We start from the raw sequence: 16,882 nt of genomic DNA on the forward strand, positions 1-16,882 counted from the left end.
TCTGTATAGAAGAATTTCTTAAAGTAGTTTGTAGTCCAGATTCTAGTGTAGCTGCAGATAGATACTGCAAATTTTGGATTAATTCTTCAGAAGTCAGCCTTTAGTATAATTGTCTTCCTAAGTATCTAAATTTCCTACTACCAGCTTTCTCGTAATGAATATTTTTACTCTTTTTGTGTGACTTTTTCAATTCCAAGAAATCATATTTGGAGTTTGCAAACAATTTTACAACCTTAGATGCTTGTTTAAACAAAAAATATCGGTTGATAGTGATGCATCTTTTTGAAACAGGCTTGTGACTTGTTGTACTGAAACTGTCTGGGATGAAATTAACTTGTTTCGTAGCAGCTTGTATGGTACTGTGTTTTGGAATTGTTTGGGACAGTGCTGATAAGAAACTAATATTTCAACTAGCACTGAGCAGTACTCACAGAGTGTCAGGACCTTCTGTTTTTTGCCACTCTGTGAGTAAGCTGGAAGTGGGCAAGAAGCTGAGAGGAGACCCGGCTGGAACAGCTAACCTAAACTGGCTGAAGGGATATTCCATACCAGTGTTTTAAAAAATGCATAAATACTCCTGGAACCAAGAACTACCTGAAAAAAAAATCCTGTGCTGTTCATTTCAGCGTGGCAAATCTGTCAAATGAGAGACCTGTAGCATATAGTCTCTGGATCGCAAATGAACGTTGGCACTCGGATCCTCAGAACTGCTGACATCTTTGACGTGGGTGTATGTGGTCGTGGTAGTAAGGTGTGGAACCAGCTATGCTAACAACTGTGGCACTTCTGCTCTTTCCAGTAGATTATGTACTTTCCAGTACATTAAAAACAAGGTATACAATCTGAATGTTACGTTCTAGGATTTGATGCCATAAATGTGAGCTGAAGTAGGAATTTAGGGACTGTGGGACTGGACCTTAGTAGGTATGGCAACACTACAGCAATTTTAACTCCAGTTTCTCCTAGTCTTCACTGGGGAAAGCAAATATTTTACCTTGCTTTCAGTAGTGTCTTGTCTAAACTAAATATCATTCACAGCTGGGTAGTCAAACTAGAAAAGAGTGATTTAGCATGTGTTGGCAATATCAAAAAACGAGCTGATAGGAGTTCCCTGAGCTGCTATGGGGCCATCCTTGAAAATGAGGCAGCAAGCCAAGCTTTGCAGGGCTGAAGGGGAAAGGCTCCCAGATAAAGAACTCTAGTGTTTTCCAATGCAAGTGCATGCCTTAAACTGACAACTCCAAATCTAGACTGTCTGAATAGGGTGACTTGATTTAGGGAAGAATCTTGTATTTTATTGACTGTACTGTCATTAGACCAAGTCAAGGACCCCGTAGTCTTGATCACAAAAGCAGAGCTCATAAACGTTCTGAGTTACGTCTACATCTGAACAAGAAGCTAGAAAGCAGTTGATATTTCTGACATCTGACATCATATCATAGTATCATAGAACTAGAGTGATTTGTTTTTCTCTCCTGGAGCCCCTGTGACATTCAACATGGCTCTCTTGAAACCTGCTTCTGAGCTGACTGAAAACAGAGCACAGCGTTGACCATACAGCTGCCAAAGGCAGGGAGAGGTCATGCCACTGAGTATGTTTGTATGGTGTTGGTGGTCAGTCATACATTGCTACATGCTAGATTTCTTAAATATAAGTTGATGTTTCAGTAGAGTTTCTTGATAGACTGATTCTGCGTGCAGATGTAACTGAGTGTGCTTTCCAGAAAATTTGTCAGTGCAAGCTTTAGCAAAAGCAGTGTTCCCACTGAAGTTTCCCACCTCTTAAGATGACAGCTTGTGTTATGAGTGAAATGTCTTCCTGTAAGTCTGTTCTTCTGAAGAAAAATATGAAGACTATTTAATATGAAGCATTTTCCATTGTGCCATCCTGTTCAACAGCTGTGATAGAATGCACATTGCCAATGCTCAAATAAAACCCAAAAGTTCTCCCTACCCATTGTTGTATGACAAAACCAGATACTTCTGGATTTGATGCTTCTGCTGTTTATAGGATACACTGGTGCTTTGTATAATATATATATAATAACACTGGTGCTTTGCCTTTCTTCTGTAGAACAGCAGGTAAAGCATCATCCTGAACACATTCCAAGAAGTGGGCTGCTTGTTTAAAAAGCAGTAGAAAGCCTTGAAAGCTCCATATCCAGTAGTATGACACCCTTTCTATCTGGTATGTTTCTTTATCAGTAATCAGTTAATCCATATTCGTAATTCCCAAGGTCTTTGAAAAAGTAAAACTAAAACTGTGAAAGCTGCAAGCTTGTCTTCATAAGAACCTGTGCATGAGCCAGGCAGTGTCACAGAAGAATAGCTAGATCCTGTATATGTAATTTCCCTAACAGCAATGAACTACTGCCAGGCTCTCCCTCTGACCTATTATTTCAGTCATCACAGAGCATCATCTGTGCACTTGTTTTTGCCTGTTCGTTCATGCAAAGCTTGCCCAGAGGCGCTCATAAATAGCTTGGGATTTGATCTGATTAGTCTTTGGGGTATGTGGTTCGAACAGTAGGGGAATGTCTTGTGACACTCATTTTAGCATCCGACGACTTTTGAATGAGATCACAGTACCAGAAACTGTTGTTTTGTTTTTGTCCAGGCGTTGCATAATGGAAAAGATTTAAATCAATGAGAAGCTGTTAAGCCAGTCAATTTGAGAGATTACTGTTCTTGTACATCTCTCTGTGCTTTATCACCAGAATTTTCCTGCTGCCCTTTTTTTCTTAAGAAGCTCTGTGTCTCGATGGTGATTTTTATTGGACTCCCTTTTAAGATTGGTTACATGAAGAATTTGTATTACATCCAACATAGTTCGCAAATTCAAGGTTTCTAAAATATAATCTCATCTGTTAAAGCAGCAGTTAGAAAACAATGACATTTACATTAGTTGTGTAGAAGATTAGAATGAGCTAATTAAATTGACCTTTAAATCTCTCCACCCTCTCGGAGGCTGTGGCTAATCCTTGACCTCCCACTGTGGAGATAAATATCCTTGCTGTGAGCATTTCAGGCAAAGTGGACAGAGGAAGAAGAGACTTGCCAGCAGTTTGTCTTTGAAGATGAGGGCACTACTTTGCCAGTTATAAATGCAGATTGCAATTGAGGAAGAGGGACAAACCTTTCCTGTACTTCGAGCAGGGCTGAAGGTTCTGCTGCATGTGTCTTCTGACTTAAAATAAAAAAAAATAAAAAAATAAAAAAAAAAAAAGTGTTTCATTCAGATGATGTAGCTCCAAATAGCTTAACTTGTTGCTCTCAGAAACAGCCAGCATCTCTCTGGAAATTGATCTCACAATTGGTCTCCCTTTTTTTGCTGTCTTGTGTTGGTAGAACTAGAGTTACCAATTATACGATAATTTCCATGTTACAGTAGGCTGCTATTTTTATTGACCGATGCACAAGGTAAAGTATGTTTAAAAAAGGTAACATGCTAAGTGTAAGTGATGCTTCAGCTGGTACCTGGTGACTCCTCTGTCAGTGTTTGACTTGGTATTTTGTGACTTTGTTGTTTTCTAAAACACTAAGTTTTAGGGGACTTTATAAAAATAAATTAAAACCGTGTGAATAAGAGAATAAGTGAATAAGAGAATAAGTGAATAAGAGAGTATTAAATGACAAGAATCAAAATTTAATTGTCAATGAGTAATTGACATTTCATGTAGTGGAAACCTGCAGAAGAGGCAAAATCTGTCCAAATAGCAAAGAGTGATAAAGACAAGAATTTCATGCAGTACCTCTTGGACCGCCACCTGGCATCCTGAGCCTATCCAAACAGGATGCCTTTTAATGTCATCAGATAAATAATTATATGGAAAAAAGGGAGTGCATACTTGGGGAGCAAAAGTCTGCCTTTGAGGAGGTAGCAGCTCTGAAAAGGAGTAAAAGGCCAAAGAGAACGAGAATGTAGCACTAGTGTGAGCTTTCAGTGAGTCAATTTCAACTGCTCTTTTGGGTGGGTAAGTTGGACGGTGTGAGATAAAGCCAGGAAGAACTAACTTTTTTGAACGTCTGTTTATTTTATACTTAAAGCTAATATATTGTATTTAGTATTGCTTCTGGTCATCTTAAAAAAACGGCCGTTTGGATACAGAAGAGATATGGGAAACTGGCATCAAAGCGATTTAAGAACATAGAGAATGCCTTGTGATGGGACTTTCAGCAGTACAAGTGAATAACTGCCAGAATAACTGCAGTGATGAGTCTTTGGCTTGTGAAGGTGGAAAATCCAGACTGTCTTACTGGAAGCTGTTCCTAGACCAAAAGCAAAGATTGGAATTCAGTTTTGGAGAAGCTGGGTGAAATGGAATGGCGTGTGATATGTGGCGGTTGTGTTGGCTTCTAGTTTATGAAATTCTCTTGAAGGCTCCAGGAAAGCTCATGTGATTTGGTGGAAGCTGTTTTGTTTCTAGGATCTTCAGAATTTTGGATCTGGACCTCTGGTAAAAACATTCTCCTTATCCACTGTGTTTTTACTGTAGGAATTTTAATAAAACTCTGCACAGAAAAACATGCTGATGAAAGAGAGGGGGTCTACAGTAAAACTGAATGAGCTTGTAATTAACTTGCTAAAGAATATGCTGTTCCTAGATGAAATTAGGATCTAACATAGGTGGGCTGATTAGCGTTTTGTATCAAGAACTTTTCAGAAAGGGAAGTTCTAGCAAGCGATGTAGCTTTTACCCATTTATCTGGAAAGCTGTATCTAGATTATTTCATCAGAAATTAATTCTTTGATGTGGGACAAGTTCTTTGTGATTTGTACAGAGGACCGGATGAGTATTTCTGGTTGCCCGCAGATTTGCCTGCAGCGCAGTGTAGGTGATACTTTTAATATTGATTTATGTTAGGGCTGTGAGACTTTCAGCCGGTGATTTCTCATTGAGAAACCATTTGAGAGAGAGAGGGAGGTGCACAAAAGGGAAATTTATCTATTAGTGGTATCTCTGAACTTGGCGTGCTAAGTGTGTCTTCGAGTTGTGTAAGTAATTACATAAGTAATTTAGCATAGTCTTTAAATGACCTCGTAAAAGTATTCACATTTCAAAAGTACAAAACCTTCATTCTCCTGAGACCAAAACCAGCAGGCACAAGATTAAAACTTTACAAATTAGAGGTGAACAGGGAATTGGCAGAACACAGACGCTCAGAGCAGGAGGCTTCAGGAGAGCTGCTAAGTGAAGCTGTTAAGTGGAACAAAATGCGTGTGGCTGGCACATGTGTTTGTTAGTTGTAAGGGTGAAGACTGAGGAGAGGCTGGAACAGCTGAGAAAATGTGAACAAGGTACTGTGACCCTGTTTTCTCAGAGTTTTGCTCTCCCTAAAGATAGTGCTCTGACATGGTATAGCGAGATAAATTCCCCACTGTCTGTTCGCACAGAGCGCAAGTGAGCAGCAGTGAGTGATGGTAAAAAGGTTGTTAGGATGGTGAACCTGTGTCTTTCAAAGGGTATTTTCCTATATCTGAGGGATATACTCCCTATTCTGTCTTTGTGATTCATAAGTCTGTTCTCAGTGAGGAGTGGCTCCTTGCCATCTGCTCATATTCCACTTGATTTTCCCCTAATTAAGAAAGAGAGCCCAAGGGAACCCAATCAGGTTTTAGCCATCATCTATCTCTTCTTGCATCTCCTTCACCCTCCCTCAGCCCTTCTTGTATTTTCCTTTCGGAAAAGGGAGATACTTAATTTTCATTCTTTGTTTCCTTCTCGATCCCACATGGAAGTCTCACCTAAGAAGGAGGTTTTCCAGCTGGGCACCATGCTGGTCCTGCCTAATGAGTTCACTGCTGAACAGGAAAGCAGAGAAAGCTCCCTGTGCTGATTTTTTTTTTTAGGCACATTGAGTCAGTTTTTCTTCCGACCTGTTTGCACATGGATGTCAACAGTGCAATTTATTATCCTGTTCTGCTCACTTTTTGCACATAGCATCACTGAAGTTTATCAGTGCTGTTACGTCCAATATTGCCTCCCAAGACTGTACTGCATTTGACGGGAGAAGTCTATGCAGTGCATCTGATAATAGTCTCAACTACAGAGCAGTACAGTTCAAACAAATGCATATTTTCAGTCTAATCACCACTGCAGGATGACTTTCTTATTATTGTCTGTATTAAGATAAAGGTGATTCTCTTAAAAACCGAGCTTAGACAAACCCAAAATAAGTTTAACTCTTGTCCTTATCTAGATATATACTACAGAGCTAATATGTAATTCCAAAAGAGAAAGTTCCACAATTTGTCCACGCTTTGTGGTAGGCAGTGCATACCAGAGGTCACATGTGGTGCTACTGACAGTTCTGTCTGAGATTTCTTACCAGTTATGAGTTTAACTAGTGGCTGTGCATCAGAGGGGCTTACGCGGGACCTTGTTGGCCAGCTTCTGTGCTAACTTACAAGAGATGCAATTTCCAGCAAAGAGTTTCTTCCGCTTCTAATAGACATGCTATTCATTTGTTAGCATTTGGCAGGGTTGAATGGGATTCAAAATGGTTTGATATATACAGAACAGTGTTGAGTCAATCAGGTAAGTTAGATTCACCTACATAAAATGGGTGGATGATAGTGTTCTAGAAGTATTTTTAAGTAGCCATATCGTTTCCACTTTGAATCCCATGAGCTCTTCTGGTTTTATCTTTTGCTCATTAATTTACTTAAAAATAATTTATCAGATGCAGACCAATTGCTGTCATTTTTTCAAAGATTCTTTGTTGTGATGATCATGCAACTGTATTGTGTATTTTATTGAAGACTGATTTCTCATTATAAAGAGTAGAATTAGTATAGTTGGAAGGTAGGACATTTTGTGTGATACATGGAGGCTTTGCTTTTGAAAGAATTTGAACTTTCCTCTATTCACAGAAGTGAATGTGAAACATGACAAAGTTGTCCACAGACGAAACTGAACCATATATTATCAGCACAAGAAAGTAATAATACAATTATTATTATTCAGCCCAATATAATGGCATTGGTTTTAATTTTTCAGCTTTTAAAAATGTACTTATTAATTAAATTTATGCATTAATCAAAAGAATGCACAGCAGTTATCATTAATCTTAAACACTGTGTTCCACCTTCTTTCAGTGTTCAGATGAACTATATTCTGTATCTGAAAGGAGCATTGTATTGAGAGATTCTACAGGAAGGGAGTTAGTAAAAACAAAGTGTCAATGATTTTAATTAAATGGGATTTCTTATCTTAAACACGTTTAATGTTTAAACATCTGATCTTTAATTCATTAATAGATTTGGAGTACCGCAGGGAAGGCATCTGAGTTACCTGTGCATATATAGAATTGTGCTGCTTAGTACAGTGTTGTTTGGTTTGTTCTAACAAATTAATTATGTACATGGTAAAATGATAGTTACATGCATTCTTAATTAAACTTGATATAGATAACTAGAAAGAGAATAGCCATCTACTCAAAAGTATATGCATACCATTTCTGATGTATCAAAGCATTGAGAAGCTGTAGATTGTGTACTAAATAATTACCTATGTATACATTATATTGTTAGCAACATATTCGATATGATAGCTGTATTTGCAAATTAACTTGTCATTATAATTGGCAATCAAGCAGATTTCATTTCCATTAGAAAAACAACTATTGCAGGAAAAGACATGGATCAGTTAAAACTAAGTGACTTAATGAGGTTTCATCCAGTTGATTTAAAATATGACTAAATTTATTAATTAGTCCAATTCAAACAAGCTTCTGTTTTTCTCTGTGAAGATGGACTGTAAATGAAAGCAGCATGATAAGGAATACTGGTTAATTCATTCTCTTATTTTTTCATGTGTCATTTCTTTTAAGGCAAAATTTCTTACTGCTTATGTTGTCTGTTTTTAAATGCATCAGGTACCACACCAACAGGAAATATTTTTAAAAATAAAAAGAAGAATCAAAATAAGTACCTTGGTTTTGGGGGCTTGCTATATTAATATATTCTAGAAATTCCTGGTTAAGAATGGGATGAATGGAGGTTATGTTTTCAGGAATACTGTACCTAAGAAGTAGGAAGATCTTTATCTTAAGCCCTAACACTTGAGTGAGTGCAAGTAGTACTTGTGAAGACCAAAGAGGACACATTCTAAGTGAGAGGACTGTAAGAACAGCAGTGATGATGTCTGAAGTAAAAATGCGTTATTGGGCACAGAATTGTTGACCGAGCTTCAGCGTATGGGAAGTCCAGAGCAGCATCATTTCCTGCGTGCTGCATCTCAGTCATGACGTTGCCATCAGTACTGAGTTTCAGAGACACTTTGGGAAGTGAGCTGCTTCTATTTGTACCAAAACCACTCAGGTTTTTCATTCTAAGTGAGCACTCGCAGATAGGAATTTCACTCAAACCTGACACATCTTTTGGTGAAGTGTTAAAATGTGCCTCAGAAGTCCTTGACGTTTTGGACAATGATGCTAGTCCAGGTCCTCCTTATTATCTTCCCTCTTTCCGTCCTCCATCTGAGATTTCTTGGCAGACTGACAAGTGTACTTTTGAGCAATTTTTTATAGCACAACAACTTAAGGTTCCCCTCAGGTTAATTGCTTTCAAGATTTATACCACATGGGCTTACAGTTTAAAGGCTAGGGTTCTCTGGGAGCAATACGTTCAGAAATGTGTGGTTACTGATGAACACTTTAGCTTTATTGGAACAGTTAACCTCAGAATAATGCACCTTTTTCTGCTGGGAACAATAACAAATAATTACCCAGTAGCCTTTATTATTGCTAACTGAATTATAGCCTAATAATTTAGCAGTAGTTCAATTCACTGGATACACTGATGATTACCCGTGCTTCAGCTTTTCTCAAAGTTGTGAATAGTTATTATGTTTCATCATATTTTCTAGAGTTTGTGGTGATGGTAACTGAATTTCCATTGCATTTGAAAACTTTCTGTAATCGGTTTGTAATTTAAAAACATTAAATATAAACCCTGGAAATAAAGTCAAGTTCTGTCTCTAGAACATAGAAGGTTTGAATGGAGGATGATTTCTAAGACTAAGTCAATATATGATTCAGTTTTAAAATTAATGGACTTCTGATATGAAGTGTATTGTTAAGAAAATTCAGTCCATTTATAGTATGTGTTCCCTTGGGTAGGCATTGTCAGTACATAAAAAATACTTCAGTGACGGAGTGGTGGGAAATGAATTAGAGTAGGGAACATCTGGAAACAGGTATGGAAAATTTAAATTCCCTTAGTAGTTCAGTGGTGCAGCACTTGCATCTGTTAAAGTTGGCTGACAAAAGCCAACGCAGATCAGGACTGAGTCTTCAGTGGTTGTCCTAGAATCTCTGATCTGATCAGTCTAGGAAAACTATTCATTTATAAGCATTAAGGAGGCATCCACATCCTTTGTTTCTTTAGTGAACAGAGAGAATAGCAGAGAATCACATTGCTATCACATTTTGTCACAGACATTGGTAATGACTGTAATTCACTGAGTGAGTCTACAAGTGTACAGGGAAAAGTCTGCAAAGATTTATTTCTTCTACATGACATAACAAAGCTTTTCATTGTAATAAGACCTTATGGGGCTGTGTGCTTTTAGGTAATTTACTGTTATTCCTGATACTCCTGAGTACTTCAGTTGAACAAAGTAAGCTTGTGGGAAAACGTTCTTACCTCACACTAAATTGATTTAAGAAAGCATCTCACATTTGGGTCAGGATTTAAACATTCTGAATGCTTGTTGAAGTCAGTGGGATTCCTTTATGCAATCAGAAATACGAAGGTGTGTGTATGTGTTCAAGCTCCTTCTTAAACGGAGGCTACAGTTGCCCTCATCTCTAGGTTGCAGTTGTTACTTAATAATAATTGACAACAGCACTGACTCCTTGGCACTGAATTTGAACACTTTCCTCAAGTTAGTGTGTGCAGTTCCTGCTGGAATTCCAGAGCTTGTGATCCCAGATCCCTTTGTTGCTAGAGTTAAAGCATAAGCACACCTTCAAATAAGGTAAGCAGTATTCTGATCTGAATACTGCTTAACTTTCTGGGGAAAAAAAAATTTCTTTTGCTAGTGTGGGAGCACAAGTTGTATCAATCCCTAGTCTAGATCTGGTCACTCATCTCTAGCAACTTTTTCTTCTGACCATTATATAGTTATTAACTGTTCTTCCCCTCCTGAGCTTGTAGAAAGGCAGATGTGTCTGTTTTGCCAAAGAAGGAACTGTACAGTAATATCACTTGCTTAACACTAGATATGAAATCACTGGAATAGCTCTGGTACCACATCTTGGAAATCTCCCTTGGTTATGTTATTCAGCCAGTCCTCCTGGCTTAAGAACAACTCCTACTGCTCTGTAAAATGATACTTGTTAGTAGCGTTGAATCCTCTGGTTTTTATGGTGTAGAACAGTGGTTCTTTTGGGTTTTCATGACTCTGTATTTTTTTCCCCAAAGCTGATAGCATATATGTAACAAAGCACAGTAAATATACACTGACTTTTAAATCACTGATGGTAGTACATTCACCCAAACGCTCTTTGGTTCTCAAAATATTTAAAGGGATTACATGCTTGGCAGAGTTCCACTCAGTGACTATTCAAAATACTTTAAAATAAATGCAAATGTTTTATATATGTTTTAGTTAGAAAATGTGTATATCTTTGCCTGACAACACTTGTTTTTTATTTAATTGACAGAACTCATTGACAAGAAGTGCACCTCTTGCCAATGATTCCCAAGCACGCAGTGGTGCCCGGTTTCATACATCTTATGACAAAAGATATATCATCAAAACGATAACAAGTGAAGATGTAGCAGAAATGCACAACATACTGAAGAAATACCATCAGGTAATATGCTGTTTCTTACCAAAATGTGGAGTATCTTCTCATATATTGCAATGCCAATCTTTTTTAAAGTGTTAAAAGTTTAAAGGAATAATCATGGGAAAAGAATAACTGATTTTTTTTTTTTCCTTTTGCATGTCTGCTTTATGGTATACTTAAAATAATAAGGCTACACTCTTCTGAATATCCAAGCTAGCTTTTAAGTAAGATGGTATGTCTGCATGGTACAGATGATAACTCGGAGTTCATAGGATCCTATTCCTTACTACAAAGATTCTCATGCTTTCACCTCCAGGCTTGAAGCTACTTTATTCTAGGCTGGTTTGGGGATCACCGTGCACAAGTGTATGAATGCTGCAGATGATCTTTTTCTTCTCAGTCTAAGCATGGAATGTGTTTCACTGCTTACAGGTTTAAAATAATAAATGTTGAATAGCATGAGAACTTAAAGATTTGATATAAAGTTGATATAAAATTCCAGCTATTGGAAAAAAAAGATTTTGCCAATGTACTTTTATATAAATTACTTTGAAGTCAGAAGGGAGCAGGGGAAATCCCTGAAATCAACCTTAACAGTTTTCATGCTGTGTCAGTGTGTGATTTGTATGAATGCTACAGAGGGAAGCAGAACTTGGGAAATACAAGAAGGCTTAATAAAAGTCAGTGCTAACTTCCTTAGCTCCAGATCTGTTTGAATAAGCTCTAAAGCTGCATAAACCAGAGAAGTTTTTAAAAATGATCTAAAATATGATGCCCAAAGGGAGGTGGGTTTTTTCCTTCTTTCCATCTTCCTGCTCACATCTGTGAGTTGGAATTGCAGGTAAAGGCTTCAGAATGTTCAGATGTTTGGTTTTTTTTGTTTCTGTTGTTTTGCCTTGTGATGTTTCATAATGTTCTGATACTGTATGCCACTTCAGTAGAAATCACAAACTATGTAGATTGCTCCAAAAATAATGCCTCTTCTTTGTTTCCAGAGAAACTACAACAGATAGAAAGAGCACAATAACACTGTTCAATAGAGCAAATTCTCGGCTGTAAAGCACTGTTTTTCAACACAGTCACCACCATTAGCTATGTATTTTTGCAAGTAGTGAACAAGAGCCTGCATGCTGTGCTCATAAGAATCTGCTCTAGTGGAGGTGACCCACTGTTTCACAGTTGTTATGATGGCACTGCTACTAGGAAAATGTTGCCCACACATTTTTATCAGTTCATCTTTTACCAGCCCTAATGGTTGGAATTCAGAAGGCTCCCAGTCGACACTGTACAAGTGTGGTAGAACAGTGCAGCTGAGATTGGCAGTGTACTCCACGGTCTTCAGACTGGCATGGGGTCCTGCATTATTGTGTTGCCAGAGAAAGGTTGTCCTTTTTTTCTTGGCTGTCTGAAAGTTCAAGCCTTAGCTTAGTCAGCAGCCAGATGTGTCTGTAGAGTTGATGGCTTGTCTGGATTCGAGGAAATCCAGTAGGATCACCCCTTTCTTATCCCAAAAGATAGTGCACCTTCTCTTACACCTGCTGAAGGCTGTGTCTTGAACTTTTTCTTCTTCACATGCTCCCACTTTGTGGTCTGCTCTTCTGACTTGTAGTGTTGACACCACGTCTCATAGCTGGTGGAGATGCGATTCAGGAAGCTGCCACCTTCAGCCTCGTGTTGGTTCAGTAGGTCCTGACAAACTGGCACATGATGTTCTTTCTGTTCCTGTGTTAACATTTGTGGGACCCACCTGGCACAAACTTTGTGATATTCCAGCATTGCCATCGTTGTTTCCAATGCATTAAAGCTGGTATTTGGCTCTGTACACAGTTCCTAAGTCATAAACCACCAATTCTCATAGATGAGCTTCACAATTACTCCTACATCAGATGCCATTTTATGAGACTGCCCCTCTGCTGCCATCTGTCATGCAACAACAAAACGTAATGGAATATTGGTGGGACTACTGCCACAGCACCAACGTCTGCCTCTGACATTGAGGGCCGACATAATAAAATAGGAGGCATTACTTTCAAAGCAGCCCTTGCACATTTTGAAAGCAGCACCAATGAATGTAAAGTACCAAGGCCTGATTACATTTCTTGTACTTCTGCAACTTTTAAAAGTGAAGAGAGACAGAGGCATGATTTTGGGATGTTAGGAATTGTACGTATTGCCAGCCATCCTCACAGCGCTTCTTCCAGCTCCATTTCTCTCTCCTGCTGTATATTTGAGATCTGCGAGTTCCATTCGAGCCCCAAGTTGTTGTGAAGCCTTCAGTGAGATAGATATTTCCTTCCTCTCTGCAAGCTGTACATCTATTTAAGTAAAATGTGAGACAAGCATGTGCTTATTTTAATAGCAAAATATTGTCACTGTCAGAAATCTTTGTAAGACCATCTTTTAATTTCAATTTTGTTAATGAGAAAATTTAAACTATTATCTGTAATTTGGGAGTGTTAGAATTTTCAAAGTTACAGTTTTAGCTTTGATCTAAAACAGTTTTCATTTGTGAAGTAGTGCAGGAAAATTAATGCTCTGGTCCATTTCTTATTTGGCATTAACAATTAATAATCCAGATTTCTTTGAGACTGTTAATCCAGCTGACAAGTCATACTGCTTTCCAAAACAGTCATCTCATTTCAAGAGTGGCCATGAAGACAGTGCTAGCATGAATGAACTTAACCATTACTGTAATCTGTTATTGTTCGTGCTTTCAAAACATCAGAGTTCATAGTAGATAGCTTACTAGTAACAGTGATTTGCATGGTATCTGTGGCAGTCATCTTATTTGCCTATGTGCTGCTATCTGTGTAAGAATAAAAGCATGTGCTTAGGTAGTGTTAGAAACATCTTACACTTTATTGTGTTAGTAACTTAAATAGATTTAAGTCTGATATCTTTCAGTAGTGTCTCCGAAAGATTCATAGAGAATGGTATTTCTCTTCATCTCTGAACTTGAGAGTGCTTTACAAATGCCAAGAGCTCAAGTACAGAGGCAGTTTAGTAATTGGACTTTTAATAAAATAAATTAATTCCATTGTCTTCAGTAAAGTGCTGTTAAAAGAATAAAATTGTTATAGTTAAAGAAAATCTAAATTAAATCTTACTGAGTGTGGTGACGCAGCTGATAACATGCCCTGTGTTTTGCTGCTGGTAATTGAATGCGTGGTCTATTAGGTACAATTGGTCCTCTCATTTCTCTAGAGATTTTTTGGACAAGGAAAGCATATCTTACTATGCTGGACAAAGTCTAGGGAACCTACTGTCCTGGTGAGCAGGTCTTTAAATAATTCTCATTACCAAGTCATCACACAAAGTTGCCCTTAGGTTACGCTTGTACTAACAAACCATTCAATCCAGGTATCGTCCATTGGTACTTACTTGATCTTAACAGTTTAATGCTCCCTACTGTGGTTTTGCTTTGAGCCTACTAGCGTCCTTCCAAATAATTCTGGGCAATTAACTTAGACATTAACCTAGGCCATTTGCTATTCCTACTTTGCAGTTGGAACATGGGCATCCTGACTTAGAGAAGGGTTTAGTAATTTGGATGTGTGTTCTTCTGTTCCGGTTAGAACTTTTTCCAGAACACAGTCCAACTCACACGTACCTCCAGGGTCCCATCAGATGGCAAGACTTTTCAGATATTGCACTGGATATTCTTGTGGAAATCTTTGTCAAAACAAGTTCTCTCGATTTTAGCTTTATTCTGGCATATTCTCTCTGAGTAATAAAGATGCATAAATCCTGATTTACATACATAGCTTATTGCCCACTATCTTCCTGAATTGTGATTGTTACTGCAGCTGATGAGGCTGTTTGCAATCACATATAAAAGTGACACATTTTTAGGAAAAGGTCTGTTCATTAATTCTCCCCGTTTCAGTGCACTGATTGCCAGCAGCATTCTTCACGTGTGAAAATTTGTGACCCAGTTAAATTAGCTCCACAGCTGAAATGTGAGTGCATCTGACTAGTTTGGGACTTCAGTGGCATGCCCTTATTCCATGTCCTGTGTCAGGCTGCTCTTACAGTAAACCCATGTTTGGGAGGCTCGGCTTTCCAAGGACAGGAGCATATAGACATGCTCAGAGCCAGTTATGTAGTGCAGGGATCCTGGCTGGAATAACCGTTCTCAGGCATGTGAAGACCAGAGAGATGATTCATGTGAATTTTTAAAGAATGCTTCTCTTATTTCCAAGTCTCCCTTGACAAAGATCTGGTATCCCCAAAGTACCTAACTTTGGGTTCTCTATCCATTCTGAATGGTAACTTTTGAACAATTGGACTTTTGCACCCTCTTTCATCTGTCCAGGAAGGCAGTAATTATTATCCAGTTACTTTTGGCATGATGATGAGCAAAATTTCTACTATTTATGACAGATCATCTCTTTTCTCTTTCTCAGGCTTTTTTTTTTTTTTTTTTTTTTTACCTTCTCTACAGACGCATCTCACGTTTATTCTGCACGCTGAAACTCTGAATGAGTTTCATTTAAACCATATTTACTCACCAGTGTTCTTACTCATGCTTGCAGCTCCAAACTGATGGAATCGTTCTAGACCTTGACAGTGTCTCTCTCCTCCTCCTTGCTTAGGACAAAACAAGCCTTATCAAATGTTTTCCCGGTCTGCCTGAGTTTCTCAGCAGTACATACAAGAGGGGTAGCTATCTTTAAGCAAAGAAGACAAAGCATCTGGGAGCTGGTGGGTTCGGCAGAGAAATGTGGCAGAGCAGTTTTCCCATGAACATTTTTGAAATCCAACTCCAAGTAATGATGATTTTTTGTGAGTCACCAAAAGATTAGACACGTAGACTGCCACTAGAAAATAGAAATAAAGGTTTGGGTGTTTTTTTTTCATCAGAAACTGGATATTTATCGTCCACAAACCTATCTTTTTTTGTCCTTTCTCTCTTTGTTTGTCTGAAGTTGTAATGCTCTGTTCTTTGCAGTTGTGAAGAACTGTGGTTATAGTTATGCAACCTGTATACTTAGGTACTTCTAAAAGGAGTGGGAATTGTGCACAGCATGTTAACACTCGTAAGACTAAAAACATCAAGTGTAGAATGACTTGTTTTTAATTAACGAAAATTATGTAGGTTGCTTTGAAAGTAAGGTCTCCTATTTATTTCTACAGAAACTACAATAATACTATTCGATAAAGCAAATTCTCTACTACAAAATGCTATTTTTCAGCACAGTCACCACCGTTAGCTATGCATTTTCTCCAGCAGTGAGCAAGAGCCTGCGTGCCACACATGAAAATCTGTACCAGTGGAGGTGACTCACTGTCACCACTGCTGAAAGCACCACCTGTTGCCTCACTGTGCTCACATCCACTGTTTGGTTTCAGCAGGTGTTGTTTAATGTCAGTGGCTTCAATTTTTTCCGCGTGGAGGGATTCAGTTCCATACCTTTGCTTCATATGCACTCCCATGTCAGACACTGTTATGTCAGATTGCCCCTCTGCTGCTGTCTGTCACATGGCAACAAAATGTAATGGGATATTGGTAGGAAGGTTTCAACTCTACTGCCAATGCAACCAGTATCCGCCTATTTTATGATGTTGTGGGTCAACATCATAAAATAGGAGGCATTACTTTCACAGCAACCCTCATATAATGGTCATGACTGCACAGCTTAGGGAAACTGGGCTTTTTTCAGGAAGCAGGTGGCTGGTAACTTAAGAGGGAAAACAAAATAAGTCAGTTTGACTGAGTTTTCTGTTTTCCAGGGAGAGCTGCTCTTGTAATGTTGGGTGGGATGTTTCAAAATTAGTCAAGTTACATGCCTCCTAGGTTATTGTGTTGTTAGTACTTTATAGTTTTTGGGGTTTTTTTAGTGATCAACAGTAAAAATGAAATTATCAAATTCCAAGTCTATGGCTACATACTGGAGATGTATAAATAACTAAAACCGAATCAAGTTTGAAGGAATACCAGGAGAAGTTACTATAGAAACAGCGTGCAAGTATATATAGCAATTCAAGCTTCAAACTGTTGAACTGTAAGTAGCAGTTTTGACAGTTGTAAATTGTAGTTACTATCTGAAACTGTGAGTTAGACTCTGTTTATCCCACCCAA

General features: G+C 38.3%; 1 protein-coding gene across 2 annotated transcripts in view; it reads left to right on the plus strand.

The window, feature by feature from the left end:
• Positions 1–16,882, plus strand: part of PIP4K2A (phosphatidylinositol-5-phosphate 4-kinase type 2 alpha) — a 99,974-nt gene that overhangs the window by 56,962 nt on the left and 26,130 nt on the right. For both annotated transcript variants that reach the window (XM_052693252.1, XM_052693251.1), the window contains exon 4: positions 10,672–10,824. In XM_052693252.1, coding sequence (XP_052549212.1) covers positions 10,672–10,824 — 153 coding nt within the window. The remainder of the gene's footprint in view (positions 1–10,671; positions 10,825–16,882) is intronic.

Source organism: Tympanuchus pallidicinctus, unplaced genomic scaffold (assembly GCF_026119805.1).
Source record: "Tympanuchus pallidicinctus isolate F22 unplaced genomic scaffold, pur_lepc_1.0 scaffold3, whole genome shotgun sequence".
Taxonomy (NCBI): domain Eukaryota; kingdom Metazoa; phylum Chordata; class Aves; order Galliformes; family Phasianidae; genus Tympanuchus; species Tympanuchus pallidicinctus.